This window comes from Phragmites australis, chromosome 23 (genome assembly GCF_958298935.1).
Source record: "Phragmites australis chromosome 23, lpPhrAust1.1, whole genome shotgun sequence".
Taxonomy (NCBI): Eukaryota; Viridiplantae; Streptophyta; class Magnoliopsida; order Poales; family Poaceae; genus Phragmites; species Phragmites australis.
This window is the reverse complement of record NC_084943.1, coordinates 19,345,998-19,358,703: the sequence shown is the minus strand read 5'-3', so window position 1 is coordinate 19,358,703 and position 12,706 is coordinate 19,345,998. Positions and strand designations below refer to the sequence as shown.

The 12,706-nt window shown below is 44.1% G+C and overlaps 1 protein-coding gene and 1 long non-coding RNA gene across 2 annotated transcripts; both read right to left on the bottom strand.

The window, feature by feature from the left end:
* Window positions 1–2,126: 2,126 nt before the first annotated feature.
* Window positions 2,127–3,768, bottom strand: LOC133905770 (uncharacterized). Its single transcript, XM_062347532.1, has 3 exons — window positions 3,497–3,768; window positions 2,467–3,413; window positions 2,127–2,386 (listed from the first exon to the last, which is right to left on the bottom strand). Exons 1-2 carry the CDS (start codon window positions 3,629–3,631, stop codon window positions 2,931–2,933), a joined length of 618 nt encoding a protein of 205 aa, XP_062203516.1. The 5' UTR covers window positions 3,632–3,768; the 3' UTR covers window positions 2,127–2,386; window positions 2,467–2,930.
* Window positions 3,769–6,129: 2,361 nt separating this feature from the next.
* On the bottom strand, window positions 6,130–7,359 carry LOC133905771 (uncharacterized). The gene is made up of 3 exons (XR_009907690.1): window positions 6,987–7,359; window positions 6,499–6,902; window positions 6,130–6,398 (listed from the first exon to the last, which is right to left on the bottom strand). It is a non-coding gene; the product is annotated as an uncharacterized LOC133905771 (long non-coding RNA).
* Between the last annotated feature and the right edge of the window lie 5,347 nt (window positions 7,360–12,706).

The window sequence follows — 12,706 nt, the reverse complement described above, 5'->3', positions numbered from 1 at the left end:
GCACCACAACATACCACATGAAATACAAATAGCAAGGAATATGGTCCTACACCCCACAACCCATCCAACGAACAAACCGATACTCATCACATTCGTTTAACTTCAGGAATGCTGCTTCACCTTTTCGTATCTTTTTATTTACAACAGGAATGATAGGAAACAAAATACATTTTTGAAAACTACAGAACAATGGCTAAAACTTTCGTGGAGAAACCATATTTTTATCAGGTCAATAAGGGCCTCTAATCTGCTGTTGAAAACAACGCTGAAAACTGTACCGAAAAGCCTGACAGAACCGTTCACATTTTTTCCGTAATTAATCCACGAATCCATAAATTCTAAAACTTTTACAGAAGCTATAAAACTCCATTATCTACCACTTTATTGCTATAGATTTTTCGATTTGAAGCTTCTAAGGTGGCCAAATCATGCTCTGAACATGACTGAACTTTTCTGACGATAAAATAACAACAGCAACTTTTAAGAGGCCATAACTGTAGTTCTAATCATCCTCTGATAATGTACTTTACGCCATTGGAAATATTATGAAAATATATACAACTTTGCTGCAGATCGTACCCAAAAATTATCCCATTATGATGGCCGAAAACTGGTTCGATCTATACTGTTCATAGTCTCGTCAGAGAAAAATAGCCAAGTTGTAACAACGATATCTACCAAACCACAGGGGCTATGAGGGTAATCTTGGTGCCAAAAGAAAGGTATAATAATCCTCTACGACTTTATAATCTATTGAAAAAATTTAATTCAGCTACTAAGGCACTCTAATTGCGCGACGAGTAGAGATAGCATAATCTGCAATTTCATAACGTGCAGAAAACGATTGATTCAACGAATTCCACCGAAACCTCACCTCTACTCGACAATCACCACGTGCTACAGCACCTAAAACATGGTAGAAACTCATTCTACAGCATAGGCAAGCCTTACCTAGGGTTTCCCTTCAACAACGGCAAGGGCAACAACCTCGACGACGATCCCCGGGACGATTCCTCATCTCTTCCTTCTCCTTCTCTTCCTCCTCTTCAATCCCTATTCGACAATGTAACATGGCTACAGTAGTACCGTTACTGTAGCTTGCCAGCATGAGGGGTGGCTACAGGGGGCCCTTAGGGTTAGGGAGGTGGGGCTAGGGTTAGGGTAAATTGGGGGGTGGCTGGGCCTTGGATGGGCCGGCCCAGTTGACCTCCCCAACCTGAGTTTTTTCTTTAATAAAATTATTTATTCATTCCACTCATTTAATCCTTTATTTATTTTCCTTATTCCTTTCCTCTCCGCAACGGTGACTCGAAAGAACACAATTGAAATCAAAATGGTATATATTTTTTTGGGTGTTACAAGGTTGCAATCGACGGTGTCAAATGCACGTAGAGGGCATTCGATGCGGGGATTGGGCTCGCCACTGCCATACAGAATAGGACCACTAGATTATGAGCCTGCTTTGATGTGATGATAATCCAGGCCGTAGGTATTACAGGTGTTCAGCTTCTCGTGTAAGAAGCTTTCTTTTTTAGTTGTTTTGGTTGGTTGGTTTTCCATTGTTGATTGGTTGATGTTCTCTTGATCCACTGTTTGTTGTAGACGAGAGGGGATTGTGGTTTCTTTCAATGGAAAGATGCTGAGAATACCCCATTTGTGAAGAGCCTCCTAGTGGATCTTCGTGATTCTGTTTGGAGCCTAAGAAGGGAGAAAACAGAGCTGCAGCTGATGCTTGGGCTGATGCAGAGGGAGAACGAGGAGTAGGTTGTTGTTATGAAGGCAAAGTACAAGAAGGAGCTAGATGAGAAGGATGAGGCAATTGAAGCCATGGCTAACAAGTTCAGTCAAGGTAATAGATGTAGGTATGTGTCATTTCTTGTTGTACTGCTTGTTGTTGGCACCTTCTTTGCACTAATGCTAGGAGCAAAGTGAGAGAGGCACTGTGATGTGCTGTGATTTGAGATGTAGGTGGCTTCCTTCAATGTAATATGAGCGATGGAGCACTGAATGAAAATGATATCCAAGTTCCTATATTTTGTGCTGAGTGATAGAATAGATGAACAAGCATACACTTTGCACTAAATGACAGAACAGATGAACAAGCCAACACTTAGGTAGCAGTAGCAACCATATATTCATAGCCAACATTCATGCATCCCTAAGAACAAAAGCCAACATTCATACAAAAGCTGTAGGACTATGTACACCAAAATGAAACATCCTTTACATAAGGCCCTGTAACAAAATGAAACATCTATAGGTCTACATGGATTTAGGTGTTTGAACCAAATAGCAGGTGGGCTAGCCTATTTGTGTTGCGCCATGAAGTCCTCTTCCTGGGTTGTTGAACCTGTGTGGTTGCACTCTGCTGTGTCCCAACCTCAGGCTATAAGAGAAATAAGAAATGATATTTTTGTTAGTCAATGATCAGAAGAAGCAGCAAACACTCAAGATGGTGTAACTTACCATTGTGTTTGCTATGGCAATAGTAGATATTGAGGCCTCACTTTGCTTCCTCTTCCTAGCAGCATCTCTTTTGATGTATGAATTATTTTTCTTGCCTACTGGTTCATAGTGCATGTTCTGACATTATGAGTTGTTTTCTGGCACATTAAGCACCTCATCTTAACTCCAACCTTACTTATCTTAGTTCCTTTATGTGCTTCAGTTGGCTCCCTTCTTCTCACTATCTTAGGCCTCCCAGACATCCTGACATAAGCAGGTGGGAGTGGCCTTGGCATATCAGAAATAGGCCATCTCTTATGACCTTTAACTGGCTGCAAGCAATGGCTATATGTCTTCATGTACTGTGTGATTGCATAACTTGGTGATATGCAGTCATCTAGTTTCATTGAGGCCTTGTAGATTGCACTAATAGCATGGCAACAGGGAAGACCTGAGAGTTGCCAATACCTACAGTTGCATGTCTTCTACACCAAATTCACAGTGTACCTCCTCATCTCCTTCTCTTTCACCTCAAAGCCATCTTGACCATTCCATAGCACACTGCACTTGGCAGATCTCTCAATGTTCAGCTTCAGCTTCTTGAACATGTTGGGGCAAATTGTCCCTAGCCACTTGTGTGCCTTGCTTCTATTTTCTTGAATTCTGACCATGACCTTGCATCTGATAGATTCATGCATGGAAATCACTGGAAGGAACCTAGAGTCCATGATAGAGTTGTTAAAACTCTCACAAATATTGTTATCAATAGAGTCACTATATGACCCTAACTTGAAGTGTGCCCTGCACCAGTGCTCAACTGCAGTGTTCATCATACCATTGGCTCCTTGAGGAGTGTCTTGGGCCAGCTTGTGGTCAGTGTACTTCTTCCTCCAATTTTCATATATGTGCCTTGCACACATCCCATGCTCTGCATTTGGAATCAGCTTAGCTACTACCTTGAGAAGGCCCTATAAGACATAGACATATGAAATTTAGGTTACACAAGTCAGAAATGAGAACCCAAGAAAGAAACACAGGACAGAAACCATACCTTCTGCTGGTCAAAAATGAGAACCCATCCTTCACCTCCAGCACTGATGTTTAGGTTTTTCTGCAGCAAGCTAACAAACCAATACCAAGAGTCATATGTTTCATTCTCCACGGTTACCCATGCAATAGGATACATCTGGTTGTTGGCATCCCTCCCTATGGCACATAACAGCTCACCATTGCAAGCACCCTTAAACAAACACCCATCAAGTCCAATGACTCTTCTACATCCATCAAGGAACCCTTTCCTGGAAGCATCAAAGCATAGGTATATCCTCTCAAATGCCTACTTGTCCTCAATCGGATTCAGTGCCACAATTACAATGCTCCCAGGGTTGCTCCTCAGTAACTCCAGCTGGTAATCATACACCTTGGAGTATTCTCCCTTGGTTGCATCTAGAATGTGACGCCCCGGGTAATTAGATTACCCGAAACTCCGTGTTTCCACTGTACTTGTCCCATGATCAGTAGCAAGTACACACGGTTACAACAGTGATATCACATCCATACATTTTACAAAGTGAAAATGTTTAATTGGATTAAATTTATAATATTATGACCAACTGGTCTACAATATAAAAGATATGCAGCGGAAAAATACAATGAAATAGATTCAAATATCTAGCGGGTGTGCCTCAAACCCACCCACAAGCAACCGACTGGGAGTTGAATCCTAGAAAGACCCGATATCATCGCTTCTATGATTTCCTGGCATTATTTCTGAATAAACGACTTCAGGAGGCAAGCTATATATATTCCAATGATACAATAATGCAGGTTGAATTGAAGGATGGCCAACATATCTAGTTTTGCATAAATGCCTTGACAATTTGAAAAATACACAATATAATAGATTCACAACGTAATTTAAAGAAAGCAAAAAGTAAATGATAGTGCAAATAAATAAATAACAACAGCTTCATGTCTACCACAGACCATAAAGATCGATTCTCCATCTAGACATACACAATACTTACACTAATGCCTACAAGTAAAACCCGACATCCCAAAACAAATAATCTAAACCATGCAGCCTTTCCTAAGGGGCTCTTGACCGCGAGCTCGGCTATTCAAATAGATTTATTACTCTGCCGAGTTTGTACACTTTACCCACACGACATGAACTTCCCTTTGGTGGTATCCGTCGATACCGTACACTCTGCACGTTGGGTGTACATAGGGCGTCATGACAAAGCCGTTACACCGATTAATCCTAACCATTGCTCCTCCCGATTAATATTATTCCCTCCAACTAAATACACCAGAGGCGGTCCCACTAGTCCAGAGGGTATTAATCGTTATGTCGGCAAACTTTGATCCCACTCGTATAGCAATGGGAGTCCCTTCGGATACACCCACCTCGTGGATTACCCGCACATACACACCAAACTCCAAGAAGCAAAGGTAGAATTATCCGGGTTAATAAGCTAGGACTGTCATCCATACCGGCACATGTGGTTGTACTGTTTCCCTTAGTTCCGGGTACAAGGTACCGGTCCTCATACAACACGAGCAGATCTCCACCTATACACTCTTCTGTGAGACGACGCTCACCTTCTGACATACATTGACATAAACCTGCCCGAATCTGAACAACAACTCAAGTTTCTCAAAACAAAGACTTAACTATTTTAACAAATCTTTTCATGTCCCAAGTGATAGTACGACAACCAAATAAATTACCATAGATAGCAAAGCTGAGCATTTCTATCACATCTTAGTCCGGTTCTACCCAAGTGATATTATCATGTTAACCCAAAGCCTAGGTTAACAATGATAAGGTTAACAAGTTCAAGGAGAGTTGACATATTGATTCAATTAGGTAATGACTACCGTCCCAAATAGCAATTTTATAAAAAATCTATGTATGCGTAATAAATTTTCATAATCAATGCATAAAGTAAATTTAAACACTGGGTCCAAAATGGTCAAAAGGGATTGCTTGCCTCTCACCTTTGTGATATTTCTGATCTCTATCCTTCATCGTTGATCGCACTTACGTACACGACAAATACTCGATCGATAAACACCGAAAGATGCAAATAAATCCATCCAAGAAAATCCACAGCAATAGACATAAAATATTTCTGCATGAAAATAAAGAACATGATTTTAGATGAATTTTGCAATAAGAATCGTGTTAATCGGAGTATGAGTGAAATGTATTTTTCTTGTGTAAAGTTACCCTAACAAAGATTTTTAGAAGTTAACAATGTGAGATCAAAACATGTGCTAAAATAATGGCCAAACTCATCTAACATGCTGGACAATATTTTTCTTATAAAGTACCCTATTTATACATATCATTAGAAATGGATTCACAGACTTTAGAAATTCCATGATTAAATGGCGAATTAAACAAGATTGATCACATTTAAATCATCACAAAACTTAATCTGAAATTTTCATGAAAACTAGCATTTTTATACTTTAGTTCTTGTCAAGATAAAGCTAATAAAAATGGTTTCACATTTTTTAGAATATTGTATTAATTAACTATAATTTAAATAAGCTAAAACACATTTAATTTATTAATTAATTTTCAGAAAGTATTGCATGAGTTCTATCATTTTTAACATGCAGAGAACGGCAAAATGAAACTAACAAACTTAGTTTCATATTTTTCGGGGTCGTATTTATTTTACTACGAATTATACCAATTTCTAGTTATTTTGATCAAACGATGAACAGTACACAGAAGCTAGATAAACTGGGGGCAGCGGTTAGACCGTGGGGCTTGCCGGAGGCAACGCCGGCGGCGGTTTCGGCGACAGCTCGGCCAGCGGAGGGTACCAAGATGTTTAGTGTGCCATGGGGATCCTCATGAAGTGACACGCACGGCTCAGAGGTGGCCAGAGCAAGCTCGACGGCGGCAATGGCGACGGCAGCACGCGGCGTGAAGTCTGCAAGAAGCATGCAAGTCAGTGCACTCGTGTAGGGTTGTGGTGCTCAAACTTGCTAGCTAGTGTGTGAGAAAGGTTCTGGGATACGAAGGAAGCTCACCATGCGACTGGTTGCGGCGCCGAGGTTTCGAAGTTTAGCTGCAGGCGGCAGTGGTTGCACACCGGCGACGGTGGAAAAAGACAGCGGCTCGGCCAACTGAGAGCACCCTCAGCTACGCCTCACGATGAGGAACAACCACAGGTAGGTACTGACCGACGGGCTCGACCGGGGCACAGCCGGTGGCGGGGAAGGCGGCACGACGACGTGTGGTTCTCGCTGAGCATCGCGCCGGCGACGGGCCGGGGCCAAGGGGGTGCGCGCTCTACGTCCAGGCGGTCACGGTGGAGCTCTCCATGGTGCAAATTGGCTTGGAAAAGCTGTGGAGTGGTGGATCACCGGTGAGGTGCTTCGGTGGCGGCAATGGTGACCGGGGGAGGCAAAAACGGCCACGGCGGTGCGTGCAGCTGCGAATTCGGGGCGAGGATCAGTCAAGGAGGGGCACAGGGCATTGAAGAAGTCATGACCAGGAGGAATCGATGTGGACTCACCGAAGGAGAAAGAATCATGGCGGCGGTGTGCATCATCCTTTGGCCGGAACTGAAACATGCCATGCGAGTGCGTGTGAGATCGCAGACGAGGGAGTTGACGAGGAGCTCCTGGGTCGACGGAGGGGCTCCAGGGGGTGCTCACTACAGTAGCTCGGCGGCAGCGGCTGAGCATGGCAATGGCGAGCTTGACTTGCTGCGGCTGCTGCTCATGTGCGTGAGTGGAAGAGAGAGCGAGACAGAGGAGAAGCGTGTGCTGCTAGCTACTTGCGACCGGGTTAACAGCGAGAGGATGAGGCCGCGGTGCACGTGCGTGAGGGGATGAGCCAAGACACAGAGGAGATAAGGATGAGGAGGACAGGCGCATGGGAGACGGTATGGTCACGGTCCTTGACTGAGACGAGCACAGGAGGGGAAGAGAGCAAGGCGTGGCGCTCGTCCTTAGCTGACGGCGAGCTCAGGAGCGGTATGGTGAGGAGAACACAGCCGAAGCTTCCCGTGCCGTGCTGTGGCAGTTGGTTTAATTGAGCTGGGCCTAAGGAGAGGAAATGGGCCAATGAAGAGTGAACGTGGCCTGCAAAGTACGCATCTATTTTTAGCTAATAAAATTTTAATTTTTGAAACCTATCCAGATGCGCTCTAAAAAAAATCTACCAAAATTTACCAAAATACTGCAGACCATAAGATGTGTCTGGTTAAATTTTTATAACTTCTGGCTAAGCCGATTTTTCTCAAAATTCAAAATAAGATGCTATGCATATAAAACATGATTTGTGATACACAGAAAAACTCAAGGAAAATAAAAGAAAGAAAATCTCATAAATACATTAACACCAAACAAATCAACCATCACAGATTGAACACACTAGACAAATTCTAAAAGAATCAAATTTATACTCTAAAATTTTAAAGAAACTCGATCTCTTGGAAATTAAACCCGTAGTTTCGCATTAACAACAATTAATTATCTCAAAACTACAGCTTATGATTTTGGGATGTTACATAGAACATGCTTAATCACTAGAGATTTAGCTCTCTTGCACTTTGACAGTGACACATCAGCAAGCATATCCCTCAAAACTATCTTCTTCATCCATTCCACTTTCCATGTAGGATTGTCCCTGATCATGTCAAAGTACTTATCAGCAATAATTCTTGAGGTCACCAACTTGTTATCTCTCCTGGGTATGCAACAGTGCTGATCCACAAATATCACAACTTGGAACCACACTATCCTACTTGTCTTGGAGACATATATCAGCCATGGACACCCATCCCATCCACATGTTGCTCTGACCCTATTCTTCTCATCCTTTACAAAGTGTATGTGTTTGTGTGTTGCCAACCCATACTTCACAACAACTTTCTTGAACTACCTGCTACACCTGAAAGCCATTTCAAGTGCAAAACAAGAACTGGTGCTTTACTGTCAAATCTATTCTGAGTGCTCATCCAGCTGATTGTTTCACCTTCACTTGTCTCTTCATAAGAGTAGTCATCACTGGAATCACAATATGGACTAACCTCATCTGCAATATCAACTTTAGGAACAAACCATCTATTTAAATTGCTGCAGCTTGGCAGGTAGGCTCTCCTAGCTTCTTTTCCCTGATGTGTCTCTTTATTTGCTTAGCAAATTTCCTTAATTCTTCAGCTTCTTCATCCTCTGCAGAGCTATCCAATTCTCTAGGTTGGTAGTCATCATCTGAACTAACTTTAGCTTCTTCAACCTCTATAGAACTATCTTTAGCTTCTTGATTGTCATCAGGTACACCCTCTGCAGAGCTGTCTTGTTCTCTAGGTTGTGACTTTGAAGAAGACTTGTAGAATTCCCTAAAAGATTCCAAGTCCTTGTCTATAGTTTGAGGAGCAGGCTTAAGAACATGCATTTCTTCTGCTGCATTCTCTTCTTCCTCTGCATCCTCTCCCACAGAAACATGTTTCACATATATGTCAACTACTCCACAATCGGTAGCGTGACCAGCCATTACTTTGCAGGAATTATCATCCACCAGCAACCTAAGCCCATCTAACAAGCCTCTACCAGGACACAGCCAGTGCAATTGCAGGAGCTCAGTTGTTGTCATATGTTCACCCATATGGCCTATGATCTCAGGATATGAAAGTTTGTCCAGCTCAATGAGTGAGGTTGCGCAATGTCCTCCAACAGAGCGCAGCTGCCCTCAGAAGTGATGAAATACCCCCATAGTGAAATCTGATGGCAAGAAATTCCAGCGGATCCATTCCAAGCAAAGGATATGAACATGTAAGACTAATTGTTCACCGGAATCCATCTCTCATAAAAAAAACAAATCTTTGCCCTAGATTCTAGCCCTATACGTACGCATCCAGATGAAATGAACCAAAAAAACCAAATATTTACCCTACATTCATATATTCAAGCCCTATACATGCCCGATTACATTCACCAAGAAACCATCAAGAAAACCCCAACTACATAAACATTAACCCACCATCAGATTGCACACAAATTGGGTAAAAGACAAGGTTATCCAATAGCGGAGACTCACCTCGACCTCCTGCACCAATCCGATCAGTCGGACTTCCACATGATCATTGAAGAGAGAGAGAGAGAGAGAGAGAGAGAGAGAGAGAGAGAGCACTGGAGGAGAGTGCAAGGGGGTGGAGCAGCGCAGGAGAGGAGGGGGTTGGAGCACTGACATGCGGTCCCAATGGCCATCCCCGCTAGCGTGGTAAAACCAGGGCTAACGAGGCAAAAACCACCTATGAAACCAGGTAAGGGGGTTATGTAAATGGTTTTGCAAAGTTTAAGGTCCACAATACCTGATTTTGTAGTTCAGGTTTTTAAGTATCTACCAGTTGATGGTTCAAGGGGTTATGTAGATTTTTTCCAAGGTATAATGTTAACCTAGGCAGGTCATGTGGTGCTGGTGAAATCAGTAAATACGACACAACCTATTTATTTATGTTAGTACTAAATGCTACCAAGCACATTATCAAAGCAATTGACTGCAAGAGGAGACAATTCCTTTGGGCCAGAAACAAAGAGCTCACATGGGGCAAATACAAGGTAAATTGGGCTGCAACATGCTGTCCGACAGACTCTGGTGGCCCAGGTATCCTAAATCTCTACAACTTCGCATCAGCCCTACGGTTGGGCTTTGGAAGGAGTCGAAGGCAGAGAACAATATGTTTGCTAGTCCTGGTGCTACTCTTTGCAGTCTCTACCACAATCCAAGTCAGTTATGGGGCTAAAGTTCAATTCTGGCATTCAGCCTGGCTTCAAGAATGCAGGCCCAAGGACAGAGCGCCTATTGTCTATTCCATTTCTAGAGAAAAAAACCCAGTCCTTATGGATAAGGATGGCAACGGGGTGAGGCGGGGTCGGTGGGGTGCCCCCATCCCTATCCCCACCCCGACCCCCGAACATGGAGCCCCGCCTTGACCCCGAAAGTCGTATCGGGGCAAAAACTTGCCTCGTCCCTAGCCCCGTCGGATCCATGAACTCTGGCAGCAGCGCAGCGAGCGGCAAGTAGGCGCAGCGGCGAGCAGAACAAGGCGCGTGGCGAGCTGACTCAGTGGGCGCAATGAGCTGCGGACTCGGGGCCCCATGGAGCCCCGCGGGGAAAACTCTATCCCCGCCCTTGTCCTAACCTGGATTCGGGGCCCTACCCCGTGAGCCCTGCAGGGGGAAACTCGCCCCATCCCTGCTCCGTTCAGGGCGGATCCCCGTCTTCATGGAGAAAATTGCCATCCCTACTTATGGAAGGCTCTCGCTAGTGACTCTTTCGTTGCACAACCTGTCGGGAGGAATAGTTCTATTGGTGCAGTTCATAGCAGAGTTTATTAAAATCTAGAATGCAACACGTGATATCCACCTGCGGACTAACGTACAAGACCAAATCGCTTGGAAATTCAGAACATAATCTGGACTGCTGACAGGTTGGCTAAGAGGAATTGGCCGCATGCCGCGCTCTGTGTCCTCTGCAGAAAGAAAACCGAGACGTGCCACCATCTTTCGCAGAATGCAGATTCACCAGACACATCTGGGGTTCCTTAGCGACTATAGATAGCATAGACACACATAACCCCGTCCTCTTGGCCGCGAACTCATACAGTCCACCAGTGGTGGTCCTACCTGGCTAGCGTCCTCACTAGGCCAACAAAGGGGCTCAGATCGCTGATCATGTTGGTTTGCTGGGAAGTTTGAAAAGAGCTTAACGCCAGGATCTTTAGCCATACTGAGCAACCGGCCTTCACCATTCTGAACAAGATTGAAGAGGAAGCTCAAATTTGGGTTTTCGTTGGAGCACGCCGTTTAGGGCGTCTAATCTCGAGAGAATAGACCTCTTTGGGTTTTGTACTCTTACTTCTCATTTTTCTTTATTTCTTTATTTCATTCTTTGTAACCCATCGGGTTCCTCTCTTTTAATATAATTGGCATTTGGCAGCCCTTCTGTCGATTCGTGTTTATAATCGGGGTTGCTGCATGCAGTTTGTAATCAGCTACGCGCCGCCCACGATGATGCACTTTTTTTAACACAGATTCTCAGTGCTTTCTTATAATGGTGCAAGCTCGCGGTGCAGTCTGCAAGCAAATAAATCTAGCTTAGGATCGATATCTCCAGGTGATCGATGGCTCGCCGTTGTGGTCCTGCAGGCCGTCATGCTACTGCTGCTGCTTGCCGATGCACCATGTTTTCCATGAGCAACAAGCGGTGCACAAGCGATGGTCGCTACAAGATGCCCATCAGCGTCGACCGCTGCCACTGGACACCAACTGGCCGCCCCTGGTGCTCATCACGGAGCAGGGGTGGCTCCAACAGGCCGCCGCCCCTGATTTTTGATTGATTTATGCTCAAAGATATCAACAAGTGCGAGCAACCAGCGGAGTACGGGTGCTTCGGTGAGTGCACCAACATGGCGGGAACGCAAGGGATGCGTCAGATCTTCTTCTCCAGGTCAACCATCACAACTGCAACTTTCTTCTTCTTTATCTTTTTCGTGCGACTGCAAGTAAACTTTGAATGCACAAGCACAGCTGCAACCAACTTGAGGAAAGGACAAGATTTTTTTTGTTTCAGATTGAGGAAATAACAACCTGCATCGGCGTAGGAGTTAGTAGTGGCGCAGGCATTATCCACCTGGTTCTCGTTGCAATCTTCAGTACCCGAAAGCATTTCGATAATGGAAGCTTTATTATCTTTTATCGTCACATCAAGATTATTGGATTAGATGCCCTCGATCTCTCACACTCGCTTGTGGAATCGCTCTGCTGGTTTGCTAAAGAAAATCAGGCAACGCCAAGATGATGAACAGTAGTAGTCTGAATAAACTACAAAGTCTAACGAAACTGAATATTTGTGATGCCTAAGCTTGCAGCGTTTTCTTGTGCTTATCTCTTTATTCATACTCGATCAGCTATTGGAAACAACTCACCATGATCCAGTTTACCCACGTCATCCCACGGACTTCAATCAGGCGGATTACATTTGCTGCACGCACGCACAACTCACACACATGCAGCGACTCAACAACAGACTCTGACGCGCTGCTAAATATCTACTGAACTAGCTAACAGCTACCTAAATTACTGACCGAACAACTGAATTATTCAACATACCCCCCCCCCCCCTAAGTTCAATTCTTCTGAACATCTACGACTCCGATTCTTGCTCGCAGGTTCTGAAATTTTACCCTTCTAAGCAGCTTCATCGGAATATCTGCGAGTTGATCCTCGG

Bases quoted from the DNA above. Each gene is read 5' to 3' on its own strand.
- LOC133905770 (XM_062347532.1), bottom strand. From the start codon at position 3,631: ATGTATCCTATTGCATGGGTAACCGTGGAGAATGAAACATATGACTCT. The intron at 3,414-3,496 runs GTATGGTTTCTG...TATGTCTTATAG, and splicing joins TCATTTTTGACCAGCAGAAG to GGCCTTCTCAAGGTAGTAGC.